The 18,717-nt window shown below is 44.9% G+C and overlaps 1 protein-coding gene across 1 annotated transcript in view; it reads right to left on the minus strand.

Annotated features, from left to right (window-relative positions):
* Positions 1-618: 618 nt before the first annotated feature.
* Positions 619-18,717, minus strand: part of TMPRSS6 (transmembrane serine protease 6) — a 35,307-nt gene continuing 17,208 nt past the window's right edge. The window contains exons 6-18 of the mRNA XM_083701125.1: positions 15,646-15,687; positions 13,710-13,914; positions 12,446-12,582; positions 10,584-10,696; positions 9,839-9,948; positions 7,398-7,543; positions 6,777-6,875; positions 5,652-5,765; positions 4,470-4,586; positions 3,488-3,656; positions 2,610-2,881; positions 1,968-2,104; positions 619-1,782 (exon numbers count right to left, since the gene is read on the minus strand). Coding sequence (XP_083557251.1) covers positions 1,621-1,782; positions 1,968-2,104; positions 2,610-2,881; positions 3,488-3,656; positions 4,470-4,586; positions 5,652-5,765; positions 6,777-6,875; positions 7,398-7,543; positions 9,839-9,948; positions 10,584-10,696; positions 12,446-12,582; positions 13,710-13,914; positions 15,646-15,687 — 1,823 coding nt within the window. The 3' untranslated portion in view covers positions 619-1,620. The remainder of the gene's footprint in view (positions 1,783-1,967; positions 2,105-2,609; positions 2,882-3,487; positions 3,657-4,469; positions 4,587-5,651; positions 5,766-6,776; positions 6,876-7,397; positions 7,544-9,838; positions 9,949-10,583; positions 10,697-12,445; positions 12,583-13,709; positions 13,915-15,645; positions 15,688-18,717) is intronic.

Here is an 18,717-nt window from a genome sequence, read left to right on the forward strand (position 1 = left end):
GGAATAGGAGTGGCTGCAGTCCTTCAGCCCAAACATGTTGATATCTTCAGGAGCATGTCACCAGTTTCTGCTTGTCATAGTATTTGAAAATGGTCATAGGATAGATAATTTCCATCGGGCTTAAAAGAAAGGAATAGAACCTAGAGATGAAATCTAGGGCAGTAAAACTTTTGTTATGAAACTTGGGACTTAACCTTCTCTGATGGGTTAAGGCAGGTATGGGTCCCTCCTGTTGCTTGTTGGGCCCCCAACTCCTATCAGCCCCAGAGAGTATGGCCAACAGTCAAGGATGATGAGAGTTGTCCTCCAATGGCATATGGAGGGCTACAGGTTCTCTCATCCCTGATGTGCTGCCATTGAGAGAGAAGCATACAGGGTCTTCATTGCTTGTGAATTGCTGCTTGCTGTCTTCTGGCAACCTTTGGAGATACCAGAAGCAAACACCCTGCTGCTTCTGTTGTTTTTAGCTGGTCCTACCTTCTGGTTGACCTTTCTATCTCCAGCCTCGGATAACACACTGCTGCAAACTAGGAAACAAGGCACTTGCCGTCTTGCCTTACTGGAGGATCAAAAGGTTTGGATGGGAACAGAATCCTGACAAAGACCCAGAAAACGAAATAGGCCACAATTGGCTGCATTTGCAATATTGCTTGTACAAAGCTAAGGCATTGATCATTTCAAATTTCATAAATATGTCAAATGCTACAATTTTATATTTAAGTTATAAGACGATGTATGCTGGTAAAGCAGTAAAAATGGGTTTGATAAGAAGCTTAGTATTGCATATATTTGGTTTCTTTTTCTCTCCTTGCACCCCCCGCCCTGCCCCAGTCCTCAAGATTTCTAGAAAGTGTACATCTCTTGTTACGGATGGTGGCAGACTGAGTCCATCAGCAACTGGGGGCCCTCAGATTATCCCCCCACTGCATTTATGTGTTTCCACAAACTATTCAGTCACCCCCACTGATTTTTCTTTGTGGGGGGTTGCGTCCCACTCTCAGCAGAGTTCCACAGAGTTCTAGTCTTGTGAGCCGCTCCAATATGCTTTCTGCTGTTCACTTGCTTTACTCTGGCCAAATTTAATGTTTGAAATGTAGCTAGTTAGTAATTGAGCATGTGTTGGATCAGTGCCCAAGTTTTTGGGGTGCTTAAGGTGAAGGCTTAAGCATTTCTCCAGTTCCCATCAGCTGCAGCCAACAGGAAGGATGGGAGTTGGAATCTAGCAACAGCCGAAGAACCAAAGGCTCCCCATTCTTGTCCTTAGATTACCCATTTCTGGTTATCGTAGAAAACAAACCAATGACAGACACTACCTTTGGTAGCACCAAAGATGCAATTGACCAAATGGCAGGGGAGCATAACTTGCAGTTCCTCATAAGTCAGGGACACCTCACATTTTGGGTTTCATATCAGTCCCACCTCACTTGTGGTCCTTGCAGATGCTTTCTGCTACCCAGCACTGTATCTTTGACTAGCAACAGTTGAATATTAAGTGGGACATGAGCTGATGTGGCATGTCCCAACAAATATAGGACATGGGAGAGAGAGGGGTGAGGCCTGCAGGTGGCTCCTCCACACAGCCTGCATTGCCTCGAAAGAGAAAACGGGTTGGGCATTTGCTCAGCTCTTTGTGGCTTGCTTAATCCATTCCATTACACTGGTGATCCTGGTGTAGACCCCGTAGTAATTCGGACGTGCACATCCCATTCCCCAGCTCACCAGGCCAGCTAGAAACCACCTGCCGCTCGGCTCCTGACAGGCAAGGGGTCCCCCAGAGTCGCCCTAGGAAGAAAGGAGAAGGAAAAAACACCAGTCAGGTCAGGGGGAAAAAGTGGAAGAGAAGGAGACAAATTGGAGAAATGTGCTTTGAAACTGACCATGCAATGAGTTGCATGGAAACAAGAAAGTTTGTTGAAAAGGGCCTGAGAAGACCTTTCTGTGCCGTGGGATGTGGTGCACCCAGTTACCTGGCAAGAGTCCTTCTTTCCATCGTGGTAGCCAGCGCAGAGCATCTTGGACGTAACCTGGTAGTGATAGGCTTCATTGCACATGTCCTGCTGCACTAGCGGCACACTCACCCTTTGCAAAATCTTACTGCTGGGACCTGCATGTCGGGTACAAAGGTCAGCAAGATTGACTGAAGGAAAAAGAAACCCTACCTCCTCATTAAATTCTCCACAACACATATTTTATTCCACATTTGCATTTCCTACCCATTCAGTAGGTCTTAGGCAGGAGAAGCAGTGAAAACCTCCCCATATATCCACCCCCCCCAAACAAGCTTATTGGCAAACCCGATACTTTGAAATACCATCCATACGCTTGCATGATTTTCTGGAAAGATTCGCTAGGGGGAGCTTGGGAGCATCTTACTGCAAAGCAGGTTTCAGCGATAACATTCTGCCTTAGCTACTTTATGATGGTGAGTTGGGTTTTTGACAGGACAGGACACACCTAAGCATTGTACATGCACCGTTTCTGCAAAACTCAAGAGGTGTTCTTGCAAGGTTGCTGCTGATTGCATGGCTTCAGTTAGATTCTTTTTTTTTTTTAAAGCTGCAGAAAGGGGACTATTGGAAAGGATGTGATATATATATACCGCGGATTACCTCCTTCCTTAGTTGCACCCCAGCCTGTGATCCAGCACAGGAGGCCTGCCTCAAAGAGATGAGAGCTGGCAGGCAGACATATAGGCTGGATGAAGGCTGAATAGATGACTGGGTGGTCGAGCTGCAGCAGCGCCACGTCGTAGTCATGGCTGTCCTCTTCATAGTACGGGTGCTGCAGGATACGAATCACCTTGAAGGAGACCTCGTTTGGGCTGCTGACATTCAAAAGCTGCTTGCCAAGGTAGACTGTCCAGACAGTGGGGGAAGCCTGCCTGAAAAGCAAAAGGGGAGGGAAGGGTTTCGGCAAGATCTTTGCACGCATGCAACTCCTGTTCTCCAGCTCCCTAAAGACTGCTCAGGGGGGCAGGTGGAGGATCTTGCCTCACACCAGGTCACACTATTATCCACCTAGCTCAGCGTTGCTACTGAGAGCATAAGATGAGCCTGCTGGATCACACCAATGGCCCATCTAGTCCGGCATCCAGTTCTCACAGTGTGAGTGACCAGTTCTGACTGGCAGCAGTTATTCCCCTTACTAGCTACCTGAGCCTTTCACCTGGAGATGCCCTGAATCGAACCTGTGAACTTTGGGTCCCTTTGGGCTGTGGCCTCCTCCCTTTTCCATTAGTAGTGTGCCCCCTATCTGCAGAGGTCTACAATTACAATTCCTTAGCTGGAGAATTCTGTTGCATTCTGAGCTGACTGGTTCACCCTGGGGGACGTTGGAGTCAAATAAAGGAGGCCCAGAATAACAGTAGACGTGGACCCAAACATCATCAGGTAGAGATGGGAGGCTTATCTGAGTGGTGGCTAATGAACTACTTGAATTGTATCGTATCTAGAGGTTCCAGCTCTCCTTCCCAATCACCCCCATTCACCTGTCATCCAGGAAGCAGTGAGCGGCGGTGATCACCCAGCGATCTGCAATCAGTGTCCCACCACAAACATGGTGACCCCGCACCTGGAGACTAGCTTGCCATGGCCACTCCCCTTCCACAGAATGGGCACCACCCACAATGCGGTTCAGTGCAGGTTGCAATCCACAGTCTGAGGAAAGAGGGAAACAACTTAAAATCAAGTCCTTAAAAAACAAGGACTGGAGCCATCCCTATCTTTTCTGGCACCTCCTGTAAATCATCACCTCAGAAGACAGACAAACATGTTCGCCTTGTGCTTATTATAAACAAATACTATTGATGCAGAAAGCCAAAGATGGTGCCTCAGCATAATGTGAACCAAGCATTTTGGATCATCTCCAAGCCGAGCATTTAACTGCAGTGCATCTGCCGCATCCCTGAAGGCCCACCCTGACAGCGCTATTAGCAAGACATCATTATTACCATCTGAGATGCTAACAGGGATGGGAAAGCTGTGTCCCTCCAGATGTTGCTGGACTCCAGCTCTCATCAGGCCCAGTCAGCATGGCCACTGGTCAGAGATAGCGAGAGTCCTGGCACATCAACATCTGGAGGGACACAGGCTCCTCATACTTGCTTTAACAGCATAGTCCTAAGCATGTCTATTCAAATGTCAGTCCTGTTACAGGGGTGGGGGAACCTGGTTCTCTCTAGAGATAATTGGACTACAACTCCTATAAACCATGGTCAGTGGTCAGGAATGATGGGAGCTGTAGTCCAACAGTACCTGGAGAACCACAGGTTCCCCAACCCTGTCCAATTAAGTTCAATAGGACTTATTTGCAGGTTAGTGTGTATGGGCAGAGGCCCCATGGACTCAGCTCATGACAGAGGGATCTTCTTTAGAGCCCCTCTGCCAATACCACTATAAATAGAAGGGTCTCCTCTGATTTGGCTGCCCACACTATTTTTAACTAGGGCAGATCTTCTATTAACATCTCACCACAGTGCATCTCATCAGAGCGATCCTTGCAGTCAGGGACTGAATCACACTGAGGGTTGGGTTTCTTCACACAGCTCCCATCGGCACACAGGTAAGTGAAAAGTCCACAGGGAACTCCTGGAAGGAGAAATTTGTGGAAGTAGAAAGGAATGGGAAGTGTTACTTCTACCGGGTTGTATTCAACTAAGTTTTAAACAGAGTAGACCCATTAAAACCAATGGATCTAAGTTGTGTATATTAATGTCATGGGTCTACTTTGAGTAGGCATAGCACTGAATACCATCCACTGCTAAAACTACTTTCTCTATGCCCAAAATGCTTGCCTGGTACCAGCAGTGTGCTATACAGACTGTTAGTGGTTAGCATGCAGCACTGCTTGCCTGACCTCCCGCCACTGCCATCATTAGGAAGGATGAAATGGTGAGGTTATATTGGTGGAGCCTATATGGTGCTCCTGCTGCTCTGCTTACGTCATGCTGACCTCACTGCCACCTTACCCCTCCCCTTCACAACACACCATGGTAACAGCAGTGACATGAGGTCAGATAAACAGCATTGCCCCAGGCCCCTGACTGCTACTGGAAATTACATGGTCAATTGGCCCATAATATTAAATAGTGAAGTGGCCTATATTTTCAGGGGGGGGGAATGGGGTGCAGCCCTCCTTGACCTCAGGCACAGGCCAACATGCCTGACTTCTCCCCCTCCCCAATTTGCCCAATCAAAAATTCTCTGGCCGGAATAGGCAGCTGTAAGGGGGCGGGGGGAAGCAAAATGATGGGTGGTGTAAATACTGGAGTTGATGGGGTTGGACAAGTGATATGATGGAGACACTACAGAGACATTATGGACAATGTATGATCAAACTATCATAACCTTTTTTTTAAAAAAAAAGCAAAACACTAAAATGCTTAGAAGTGGCTAAGCAGCTGGGAGGATCCCCCAATCCAGGAGGGAAAGGGTTAACTTGTTATCCTCAAGTCATCTTCCCACTGAAACTGCTATTTATCCCAGAAGAAGCTGTTTGCTGCAGGAGGATCACTATTGGCAATGCAGTGACATTGACATAACATTCAGAAGGATAAATAAAGTATCCTGTGTTAACCAGAAAGCAGTACACTCTGCCCTGTTGATGCCAAAGTTCTGGAATGATATTTTAATGTAGGTGCCTGACTCCATTACCTTCATCGCACTGTTGCTCATCACTCCCATTGATGCAATCCAGGTGTTTATCACAGACCTTGGAGAATTCAATACACGTGCTGTCTTCCTGACACTGGAATTTTGCAGGGCATACTGGCAAATTTCAAAACACAAGAAGAGAAGAGGGACTGAGATGGGCGTTGGGAGCCTTCAAGCTGAAGAAGGGCAGAGGTGGGGTGGACTATTATTTTATTTTGGGGCCCTCCCATTGTGCTTTTGTTGTGCATTCGTGATGATTTGTGCTCATGATGGCAATTATACACGATCCCACTTTGAATACTATTTGTGTCTGCAAAAATTCCAACTTGGACATACGGCTACTTTTACAATCAGTGCATGTCTCATAACTTCCTGCCGAAATTCTGTTAACTTTTTTATATCACAGATGTTCTGGTTTATTTTTTTGTCCTGCTTTTGTTGCTCTATGTTGAAATAATGTAGTAAGTTTGGGGAAGCCTTGCAGAACAACTAATAAAGCAGAATGATGCATGGATGGTCCAGTATAAACCCACCACTATGCCACTATGATTGCATCAATAACACATTGCAGAAACCCTAGTCTGGTGGTTAGTGTTACAATGGCTACTTGCTGTTTTTAATAATGTTCCTGCTGCTGCTCTCTGCTTCAGCTTGTATATTTTGTGTGTGTGTTTTTTTATTATCAGTTTTTGAAATCACTTTGCACTAGTGCTCATAGCCCCACTACGAAGCTGAAAGTCAGGGTATCAATACTTTAACAAGAAATAAATATTCCCCTCAAACAATAGAATGTTACAGAATGAAGATTCAAGCGAATATCTCTAATGCTGATCGAACTTATGGATGAGAACAAATGACAAACAGAGGCTTTCTGATCAGAGCAGATTAACTCCTTAGAACAAATTTCTTGTGCTGACTGGGGCAGATGGAAGTTTGAATGCAAAAGAACTGTGAGTACCAGGTTCAGGAAGGCTGCCTTGGAAACTTTCTTCCCTCCTCCAATGTTCTATCTTGGGTTTAGCTGACCAACAGTACTGGCCAAGGATGGATTGGAGGGGCATTTGCTAAGGAAGGGCAGTTAACAGTGTGAATGGAGGAGAATGAAAAAAGTAAATAGCCACGCACCACAGTTTCTCTCATCTAATCCATTGGGGCAATCGTTGATCCCGTCGCAAGCTGGCACACAAAGCCCATTCACGGAACAAAGGAACTCTCTGGGGCATGCTTTTTAAAGCAAAATAAATGAATAAAATAAAATAATGTTAGTTCATTCAGTCTACAATCCCCTACACACTTACCTGGGGAGTAAGTCAGCCCCACTGAACTTAATGGGACGACCTTCTGAGTAGAGATGCATAGGACTGTGCTGTCCGCATGCTAGGTCAGTTCAAATATTGCATGCATTATTTTTCTATTTTACTGCTCCTAACCCACCTCAAGTTCCATTTGGAGGCAGGCAGAGTATAGGTTTTCAAAATCAATGTTATAAAGTTCTGGGACATGAGAAGGAAAGGTAGGATTGCAGCCTCTCTGAATTCTATCTGCATTGCATGTTTATAGCAACAGGGCGCTCGCCAAATCCTCAAAGCTGAATTATTTGTGTACCCAGCCTGGTACACAGATTGCAACACTCATTGAGCATAAAGCATGCACACCCCTCAAGACAGCAAAGATCCAACAGCAGGGTATGATGGGATTTCTCCTTAATACTTTGATCAGCTGCTAAACTGCATGTTTTGAACTCACGGTCTGACTGATTGTATAGGCTGTAAGCCGCTTGCACTCCAGGCCCCGTTAGGGAGTTCTGAGAAGTGAAGTTGATGGTGACCCCAGCACTGGACACGACAGGGATCCTTTCAGCATAGGCCTGCAAAGTCCGCAAGCCACACAACCTGGTTAAAATGAAAAAAAGAGCAGGCAGGAGAATATGACATTGGCAAAGTGTTCATTTAAGGCTGAGTCCATGTTTGAGCCTCCCACCCTAGTTAAGTTTGCTGGTCAGCAGTGGACAGTGCAATGGGGTGGCAGTGCTCAGCTGCAGAGCTGCTGCTTATTGGGAGGTAGAGGGGAAGGGACAAAGTAGCAGCTAGGTGTCAGGGACCGTGCTGAGGAGGGCTGCACTGAGGGAAAATGGTGGGAGCCACACACACACACACCCGATCCTGAATCTTCCCAGGAGCAGGAGGACAGTATAGATTTGGAACAGTGGTTTGTAGAGGGGCATAGTTCAGAAGGCAGAAGCTGGGACGTACCAGATGGGGAATAGCTAGCAGAAGAAACACTAGAAGAGAGAGTTAACAGATTCACAGTCTCTGGGTAGTATCCACCCCACTTCTCCAAAATCATGGAGAGCTCAGAAAGTGTCAGAACAGAAAGCGCAGAGGCTACAAACTCAGATTACAAGATGTAGGAGTGATGTAGATTAATAGGGACGGAGGGGGGGGGTGACACTTAATTGGGAGCACCGCCATTCCTGGAGATGTGTCCTTTGTTCTCTCAATGTGATTATTAAAGATTCTAACTGGTAAGGCATTCCTTTCATTTAATCTTATTCTCTACAGCCACAGGGGAGGAAGCCGATTCCCCAAGCCTGACACTAGGTCAGCTAGGTCAGCATGGTGCAAGCACCAGCAGGAATCATGGATTGCACTACATCGACCACATCACTGCTACTGCCTCCCTCTTGTTCTCCTCCCTCTACCTTCCAGTAAGCAGCAATGACATCACTGGCCAGAGGTCAGGTGAGCACCTCTGCCCCTCCATGCCATCTGCTACTGGCTCCAGTAGAACCACCAACCTAGTAGGGCAGGCATAGTTGCAGCCAATGGCAGGCACAGTGGGCAGCAGCAGGCGACTGAACTGCTTGCTGTTTTGATTCCCTATGAAGAATTGTTCTAGGGCCGCAGCTCAGCAGGAGAGCATCTGCTTTGCATGCAGAAGGTGGCAGGTTCAATCTCCGGCTCGGGCTGGGGAAAACTCCCTGTGTGAAACTTTGGGGAGCCACTGCCGGACAATGCAACACTGAACTAGATAGACCAATGGTCTGATTCAGTATAAGGTAGATCCTTAGGTTCCAGGGCATTGTGGGAAGTAAAATAGTGTGTATCTCTAAGACCCAGCTACCCAGCTGGTGCAGGAGGGCAGGATGAGGTATGCCATTATCAGTGTTCTCTGCCAGGGCACTTGAACACTGATTACTAGCCAAGGATGCCAGATACTGGTTGTAGCCAGCTTAACAAAAACAGGAGGTGGGTTTGAAACAAGCCCTGAAAAAAGGAGTGCCCTATGGATATTCATTGTGATGATACCTCTGAAAATATAGAAGGAAGGAATTATAAGCTGGGGAGTCTAAACTCAAGTTTGGATAAAATCTCAAGTCTGGATAACCTTTAGGACTGATCCACATGGAAGGAGTCCTCAAGTTACTTTATGCACCTACCAAAGCAAGGGAACTGGAAATGCTTGGGGTAGATGCACCTCCTTTTTCCAGCTATGATTGCAAGTAAATTAGGAATGCCACATTTTCTTCTGACACTTCCAGGCTCTCACACTTTTGCACAGGCTAGTTGCTAGTATGTGTTCTTTGCACGATAAGAATGTGCCTTTATAACCCACCACAAAAAAAGCAAATACATTGCCATAGATAGGAACTGCTAAACAAGGTTCTCTTGCACAACAAATCCTCCCCCCCCAAAAAATTATCTTTTTACTGTAAGAAAAGTGACCAGAAACTACAGTGGAAAATTCAAGAAAACAACCCCTTGATGGTGATTGCGTATGACCGCCATGCAAACTTTGTGAAAACAAATCAGGACGGTTGTTCCATATGCACTTCATATAGAAGCAACCAGAGGACCAGGGCTCTTAAAAGCCAGACTATGGCAGAAATACAACAAGTGATATGGAGATATAGTGGGGGAAATGGGGGGGAGCTGCACCTCTTTAATTTCTGCCTGTCAGGTGGGTGTTCAAAGCGCAGAGGTAGAAGAAGTGAAAGCACAGAGGATATGATGTCATAGGAAGAGGTGGAGAGAACCTTTCCCAGCAGATTCCCCTTTGAATGATGGGCAGCAGGAAGAACAAAAGCAGAAGTCCGGGAGATAACTCCAACCCAATAAAAAGTGAGCTGGAGCATCCACGAAGAAAGGGACATAAACAGCCATACCAAAGTGTCACAATCTCCTTACTTTCTGTTCTGGATGGTCCATTGCCCTTGGGTACATGGGAGGTCATGCTTCTGTCTCCTCAGAGTGTAAGCATCAAACCAAAGGACGACTCCATATTCCAGAGATGGGACCTGCGAAGATGGAGATGTTGTCCATGTTAACCAGGGATGGGGAACTTGTTGGACTACAACTCCCATCATCCCCCACCATTTGCCATTGCTGTCTGGAGCTGATGGGAGTTGGAGTCCAGCAGCATCTGTAGGTCCACAGCTTCCCCGTCTCTGACGTTAACTATCGTATTTGCATAACGCTAGGTAAAGGGGCTTTGAATACAGAAGCGAATCAGCAAAGCATGAGGGGAAGAAGCAGAGAGAGATGAGCACATGCAGACTTAGTATCCTCAACAAGAGGCTCAGTTTTTTTTTTTTTAAAGTGTGCAAAATAAGAGAACACATTAGGGCTGCAACCAGGGAGATCTGGGTTCAGATCTACATTTACCTAGTGACCTTTGGCCAGCCACACTAGTTTTCAGTCTAAACAACCTCACAGGGTTGTTGTGAGAATGAAATCTGAGCCTGCAGGAAGAGAGCCATGCACACTCCCCTGAGTGCGATCCTTCAAGATAGAGACCCGGGTGTAAATGTAACAACAATAACAATAATAAGTGCATAATGCAATTCTTTTGGTACAGAATTTAATTGATTGCTTTGTTGCAGAAGGACACACACGGCCCATCTTCATCTAGCAAAGGACAAGGAGACCTCACCGTCATGTGCCAAGTGCACTGCGTATTGGGCGCATAGTAACTAGGGTAATACGGAGTCCTGATGTTCCCTTGTATCTCCTGGCTTCCCCGTAGCGTTAGATTCATCTGGCAGGCTGAAAAGACAGAAATATTCTGACACCAGCTGAGCCACTCAAAGAAATGTTGCTCGTGTTTATACTTCCCACTAAGAGGAAGGGACTGCTCATAGAAGCACTGTAAAACTAGACAGTCCTTTGTCTCAGGGAGAAATGAGTTATAGTTCTTCTGTTGATGCAATGATTTAACCGTTGCTAGCAAATCTGCAGGACACGGGTGGCGCTGTGGGTTAAACCACAGAGCCTAGGGCTTGATGATCAGAAGGTTGGCAGTTTGAATCCCCACAACGGGCTGAGCTCCCGTTGCTCGGTCCCTGCTCCTGCCCATCTAGCAGTTCGAAAGCATGTCAAAGTGCATGTAGATAAATAGGTACCGCTCTGGCAGGAAGGTAAATGGCGTTTCCGTGCGCTGCTCTGGTTCGCCAGAAGCATGACCCAGAAGCTGTACGCCGGCTCCCTCGGCCAACAAAGCGAAGTGAGCACCGCAACCCCAGAGTCGGCCACGACTGGACCTAATGGTTAGGGGTCCCTTTACCTTTACTTTTTAGCAACTCTGCAGTTGTGCATGGCAGACTGATAACAGATCTCGGAGATGTCAAGGAGCTTCCTCATGTTGACATTGAATATATACTGAGGAAATATGCTTGATTGTGCTTTTGGACTGCCTATAGGGTCCTTGTCAATTTCCAGACCCTGATGTCCAATCCAAGAGGAAGTGGTGAAGATTCAGACCCTGGGATCTCCTGATAGCCCTGGGGGAAGACTCTTGTCTGATACACTTGAGAGCCACTGCCAGTTAGTGAAGACAATATTGAGGAACTTGGATCAATGGTTTGGACATGGTATAAGGGAATTCTTTGGCTAACACAGTCCTTTCTGTATAGCCAGTGTATGTGCACATGTGTTTGTGTGTGGCAGGGAAGCATGCCTGTGCATTTGACTGAGGCATTTTCACTTCCTTGCAAATCAGAAGCTATGGACCTTCAAGTCCATTTATCTTTCTTTTTAGCAAATAGAGAACTACTCAGAGCAGTTTTACTTACAACAGCAGTGGACAACACCTGGCCCTCATACTGGTTGGGGCTGGTGGGAATTGGAGTCCAACAACATCCACAAGTTCCCCGCTCCATAATTTAAGAGGTTGCTGTTTGGATATCCTAATGCTAACTTTGATAGAGAATCCCTGTGGTGATGGCGTAAACACCCAAAGCTGCCTTATATAGAGTCAGATCACTGGGTCATGTAGCCTTGTATTGTCTATGATGACTGGCTCCTCACACACAGACCTTCCCCAGCCCTAAAGTGAAATCACTTTAACTGGAAATGCCAAGAGATGAACCTGGAATATTTTTGCATGCGAAGGAGATATGCTTTTCTGTGGCTCATCTGTGTTAGAACTATGTAGATGTGGTGCTAAGTATTAAGCTTTCTCCTGTCCAGAGGCCAGCATGGATAATTACTGCGCAATCTTCTGTCCCAGATTCTGGCTCTAGTATAAGGTGGAAATTTGTCTTACATCTTCTTATATAAAGGTTGCTCTTATCTTAGTGTCTAAGTTGCTTTCCAAACATCAGTGAATTCTTGGGCCAAATTACTGTGCAAAGCTTCCATTCCATAATAGATAGCAATTACTCTACATCTCAGATACGGTGCTGGCTGCTGAAATTGTAATAAATATCTATATCTATGATAAGTGATGTTTGGCAAAGGAAGTGAAGGGTTTGCATCTTCTTTTTTCTTTCCAGACCTCTTGGGATCCTTCCTCACCTTCAAAGGGCACAGCCTGTGCAGAGAGTATGAAAGGATCATAGTAGCTGTACATCCCCTTCTTCCACACCACAGACATGACGGGGCCTGAAGACAGGACCTCCACCACAGGCTCCTGGCGGCTGCAGCCATACAGCCTGGGGCAGAGGGTGAAAACAGAGGAGATGAGTGTATTGACAAGGTGGGAAAGGGCAGAGAGAAAACGAAGGAACTTCGAAGGGGGGAGATGAGGACTCATCTACATTTCCACTTGTGCTGTGGCTAGAAAGCATGGGTCTAAGCAGTTTCTCCCTTGCCTAGCTCCTTTCCAAGGGAAAACCCACTTTGGGGAAAACCCCCAATTGTTGTTTGCTCTGATTGAGCACTAAAGAGCAGCTTTCTGTGGGGGAAAGCAGTGGTACAAGAGGAAGTATGGATAAGCCCTTAATCACCTGGACGGTTAGAAACGTTTTTTAAAGAACATGCCTGTGTATGTGTTTTTTTAAAGTGGGTTTTGTATTTGCAGAATCATAGAGATTGATGGGACCCCAAGGGGAATCTAGTTCAACCCCCTGCAATGCAGGGCTCTCAGCTAAAGCATCCATGACAGATGGCCATCCAACTTCCGCTTAAAAACCTCCAGGGAAGGAGAGTCCACAACCTCTTGTGGGAGTCTGTTCCGCTGCCAAACAGCTCTTGCTGTCAGAAAGTTTTCCTGAATGTTTTCCAAAAGTTCTGGTCATATTACCCTAGTGCTAATGTGGAAACCAGGCCATGACCCTTGGCTTACTGTTATGTCTAATGCAGAAATTGTGATTCCTTTTGCTCCAAAAAAGCCATTGTTTTGGGCTTCCCAACTGTGGCATGTTTCAGCGAAACGAACCACCATTTCCCACTCAAACATTACACCAGCCAAGGACTCATGCACACTTCTGCTTGTCCCGCTCTCAGTTCACTGCTGAATTGGAACGAATCAGTTTCTCTGTAGATTGGTGATTGTTCCGATTCAGCAATAAATAGTGAGTTTTCCTGAGGAAAGCAGCGGGACAAAAAACAAAACCAAACCCCGCTTGGATCCATGGCTAGAAAGCATTGGGCAACTGGAAAATCTCTTGGACCCATGTTTTGCAGAAGTGTGGACGAGCCCCAAGCCAAGACGGTCGTGCCACGTTGCTATGTGCTCATTCAGTATAAGCCATTAAACACGGCTTTACTGTGATGCCCAAAGCAGCCCCGTGGCCCCATCTTTTGCCATTCACGCTTCTATGGCATCAAAGCTACCTACGAAGTGATGAGTCGCTTTTCCAGAGGTCCTGCTGCGTCATACATGGCCAGTCGGTCTCTGCATTCGGAGAGGGTCCATTCCAGGCGCAGCTTGATCATGTGGCCTTTGGGGCCATGGAGATGCCAGAGGCAGCTAGAGGCAAGGTAGTCCGGGCCCCTCAGCTTGAGCACAGCATCTTCCCTGATGTAGCTGTACCTGTAGCAACCTACAAAGAGAAACAAAACTGCAGAGCGTCCCACTAGACTGAAGGGGGGGGGGAGTTGTCTTGCAGAAAAGGGGTCTTACAGCATCACCACTGACATGCCTTCTCAGAATTAAGCCCCATTGAGTTCAATGGTGCTCACTCTGAGGAAAGTGAGTGTTCTGTAGGATTGCAGCCTGTGATGTAACATAGGAGGGGTTTGCATTCTGCATTCCTCCAGGTTCTTTTGATACGATCAAAATTTAGTAACCAGTCTGGTTCTTCAGTGGCACCACTCTCTCTCTTTAAAGCATTGCTAGCCATCTCAGTCCTTGTCACCCCAAAAACTGTGCTCAAGTCCTTTTGTCCCAATGGAAAAAGGTGAAAGATATGCTTAAATCTCTGATTGAAATCAACAGAATTGTTATTAAAAAAATGCTTTGCTTTGACCCAATGGTGCTCTTCTTTTCTGCTCATTTCCGAACTGTTTCATTACAAAATGACATTTTAAAAGTGCACTGTCAAAAGTATTTTTTAAACATATTTTGCATTTTACATTTTTTAAGTTTAAAGCACAAATAAAACAGTCATAGGAACAGGGAGAATAAAATTACAAGATAGTAAAAGTAATAAGTAGCTATTTCAAAGCTTATGTATTATACTTTATGTCATTATGATCAGGTGAGAGACAGGTGGCTTCTCCCACCCACCAGGCTGGGGGATTTAGGAATCTTGGCCAGCAGCTAGATCCAGTTCCCCACTCTGGAGTATAAGCACAAATGTTTAAAACGCCCGAAGACATATACATATACATGGGCAAAGACAACCTGTGGATGTCAGCTAAACCATGGTTTAGCATGATGTTAACAAGCCTAGCCTCCTCCCAGGTTTGGATGCTCCCTCCTCCTTTGGGGAGATTTTCCTTTTAATTAACCATGGTTCTGTTGTGTAATCTGGAGTGAAACTGTGGTTAGCATTAACAATTGTTAGTTTAAAACAAGACCACTTTGAAGGGTAGTTTCTGAAGCAGGCTTGTTTAAACTAGCTATATTTATTATTAACCATGGTTCCCAGCTTGGACAACATGGTAAGTTGTGGTTCAGCAAAAGTGGAAATGAAAGCTTCTGAGCTCTTTCTCTCAGTCCTGCAAGAGATGGGAAGGGGAGTGAGGAGCTCAGAAGCCTGGAAGAAGGCTAGATCAATTTACACTACGCTAAACTATGGTTTAGTGTGACATCCAGCATCCACATGCATACACACAAATGACAAGTGCTCATAAAAATATTATTTAAGACAAGTAGACGGTTCCTCATTTGCTTTTTAAAAAAGGCATGTGTATTTCACACATTGCATACCCACAGGAAACTCCAAGTCTATGCTGATGTTAGAGGTATTAAAAACAGAATCAATGCATGAGGACAAGGACCAACCACAATGATATCTTTCCCTACTGAAGGTAAACCCAAAGATGCTCAGAAGAATCAGATTAAACATCCACCCACAAAACAAAGGACAATAACAATATATAAGAATGCAACCTATGAAAATGAGGCCGAGTGCTATTAGTTCCTGCTGTTTTCAAAATATTTTTATTGTTTCATCACTTGTTTGCCACCCTGAGGTCCTTTGAGAAGAAGGGCGGGATATAAATTCAAGAGATAAAATGTCACATTGGTTTATGGATTTTTAAAAATAAACTCCTCTCACACACTTCAATGCAAGAAACATAAAATAAGGGAGAAATAAACAGCCTACCCAATGTGGATTTCAGGACTTTTATGTCTTTCACACTGGATTCTGTTAGAAAAAACACACACAAAGAAAAAAAAACAAAACCACATGAGATCCTGCAAGACCAAAAACTAAAAACTTAAAAAGGCTAGAAAGATCCACTCCATTCATGCCCAGTTTCCATTTTTCATGTTGCACCATACACCATACACACCATACAACATACACACCATAAATCCCCCTTCCCATTATCAATAATTGGTTGAATAGAATGCCAAGTCATAGTTCAGCACAGGGCCAGATTTAGGTTTGATGAGGCCCTAAGCTACTGAAGGTAATGGGGACCTTTATATGTCCAGCTGTCCTTTGTCAACAAAAAAATTGTCACTGTTTTTTGTGTTGAATATATGCTATATGGTAATTTATGGACCTAATAGGTATCTAAAGCCATTTGCACATAAAAAAACATGTATTTTATCAAAGTAATTATTGAACTGAAATACAATTAAAAGGAAGTATATTAATAGTGAAATACAATTAAGAAGAAGTATATTTTTTGGCCCCCCCCAAGAGAGTGGTCCCCTAAGCTATAGCTTGTTTAGCGTATACGTAAATCTGGCACTGGTTCAGCACTATATGTATGAGTCTGCCTGCTCAAGCACCCCCTTTTTCTCTCCTCCTGCATGCACCAGAAAAGGAGATTTAAGGCTTCTGGTTCCAACCCAATGGCATGGGACAGGCAGGGAGGCAAGGAGCAAAATGTCCTGTCCTTCCCCAAATGCACCTGGGGCCACTGTCCCCCCTGGAAACGCTACTGATTGTTTACATTGACTAGCAGCAGCTTTCCAGGGCTTCAGGCAAAGGTCTATCCCGGTCCTACATAGAGACACCAGGGATTGAACCTGGGACCTTGTGCATGCAAAGCTCTGCCACTGAGCTATAGACATTTCCTGATTCAAGGCTAAATGGTATCAAAATTGGGGTGGGTGTGGGTGGGGATGCTGTCATTCAAAGGGATCGGTCATCAAGAGGACGCTTTAAGCTATCGAATGCCTTTTTCAGAAATCTCTACTACAAGTATTCAAACTGAACTGAATAAGCATAAGGTATTGAAACAAGAGGCGGGGAGGATGTGGGAAGAAAAACAAGCTGGGGTGAGTGATGTACAATGGAAGAGACACTGAGCTGTTCTTTAATGTCAGATGGCTTTGACAAGGGAAAGCAAAGCAAAAGACAATTAAGTTGTTGGGTTTTGTTTTCCCCCTTTACAGCTTTGTAAGAATAGAGATGAGTCAAAAGAAGTGGAATGGTGGGTGGGAATACACCCAGATATCAGTCTTTAGAGGGGAGGAAATGGAGAGGAAATATTCTTGTACTTTGTAGGTGCTTCCAGACTAGAACACTTTAGCAATGCTGAATTATTCCACTTGTGCAAAGAAGTGGAAGTGGAAAGGCCATTGTGATCCCACATTGCACCCAACACAGTGCTTTATCCTAATTGCAGTCTCACAACGCTCCATTTCCATATGATAGGCAAAGGGACTACAGAGCTGGAATTGGCAGTCCTAAAAATATTAGTAATTCATTCTTTCCAATCAATCCTACATCCACAAAAGTGCACTATAAACTGATAGCCTTCAGTCTAGGGCTAGATGGAGCCGACTAATCTCATTCCAAGTCACTTTCACATGTATTCCATCCCATTTGCACATTAAACTGATTAAAATATTTTTTTTTAAAAAAACTGGGATAAATCAGATTCCTGTAATCAACATGCTTAACTCTAATAAACACATTAAGGGCTTAAGACCATAGAGTAAGCTGTCTGCCAGGCTTAGCCAGGTCACAACCCCACACCTTGGGAGCAAGGGTTACCAAACACTTTGTTCTTTTTTCTTCCACCATGATGTGAACCCTACCAGTAAAGGAGTTCTAAGCTGGATGCTGCAGCCATCTTTGCGTTTTTATACAAATAATTTAGAAATTCTTACTATTTTGAAACTAAGTTAAACTGCATGTCTTTTCTTGCTGCTGTATGGGAAAGCACATGAATCTGACCTTTGAAGAGTTTGTAAGTAAACCATTTTTAACTCATCAAGTGTGAGGTCTCTTTTTATGATAAGGGAAGTGGGGAACTTTGGAAGCAACTTAAAAGGGGATATTTTAAAAGTCTAAGCCTACATTTCCACTTTTGCTGCATGTTTCATGATTTTAAATCTTTGCTGGGGCTCTTTCAGCAAAGAGTAAAGGTAAAGGGACCCCTGACCATTAGGTCCAGTTGTGGCTGACTCTGTGGTTGCGGTGCTCATCTCGCTTTATTGGCCAAGGGAGCCGGCGTACAGCTTCCGGGTCATGTGGCCAGCATGACTAAGCCGCTTCTGGCAAACCAGAGCAGCACACAGAAACGCCGTTTACCTTCCCGCTGGAGTGGTACCTATTTATCTATTTGCACTTTGACATCCTTTTGAGCTGCTAGGTTGGCAGGAGCAGGGAGCTCACCCCGTCATGGGGATTCAAACCACTGACCTTCTGATTGGCAAGTCCTAGGCTCTGTGGTTTAACCCACAGCACCACCCGCGTCCCCCAGCAAAGAGTACTTGCCTCACAAATGGATCTGGGAATCCAGAGAATTCATTTATCTTATCTAAAGCAATTCTCTCCTTAAACCAAACACAAAATAAATAGCAACAAAAAGTCTACAAAACTTTTCACTTAAATATATATTTCTGAATCCTTTTAATAGGTTCATTCCTAAACCTATTTTGTCTCAAAGAATTTTTTTTGAACCAACATTTATATGGTTAGAATTTATTTCAGAACCTAGTTAGTATTTTTTTAAAAAGACAATCTGTTCTTGATTTTTAACAAATCAAAGAAAATCAGGAGAGTTAATGCAGGACAAATCCCTCCAGTTAAGAAGCTCTTAAAGCTTTAAAAGAATTTGTCACCATACCATGTAATACGACAATTATCATAGCGAGGCTTCCTTCTGAGGTACAAAAGTCTTTACAGTTACCCATTAAATAATGAATCACGCCTCTCTGCACTTAGCATGGAAGGAAAGCAATGATTATCTCCAATTAGAGGGAAGTATTA

The sequence above is a fragment of the Podarcis gaigeae genome (genome assembly GCF_964106915.1).
Source record: "Podarcis gaigeae genome assembly, chromosome: 10".
Lineage (NCBI taxonomy): Eukaryota > Metazoa > Chordata > Lepidosauria > Squamata > Lacertidae > Podarcis > Podarcis gaigeae.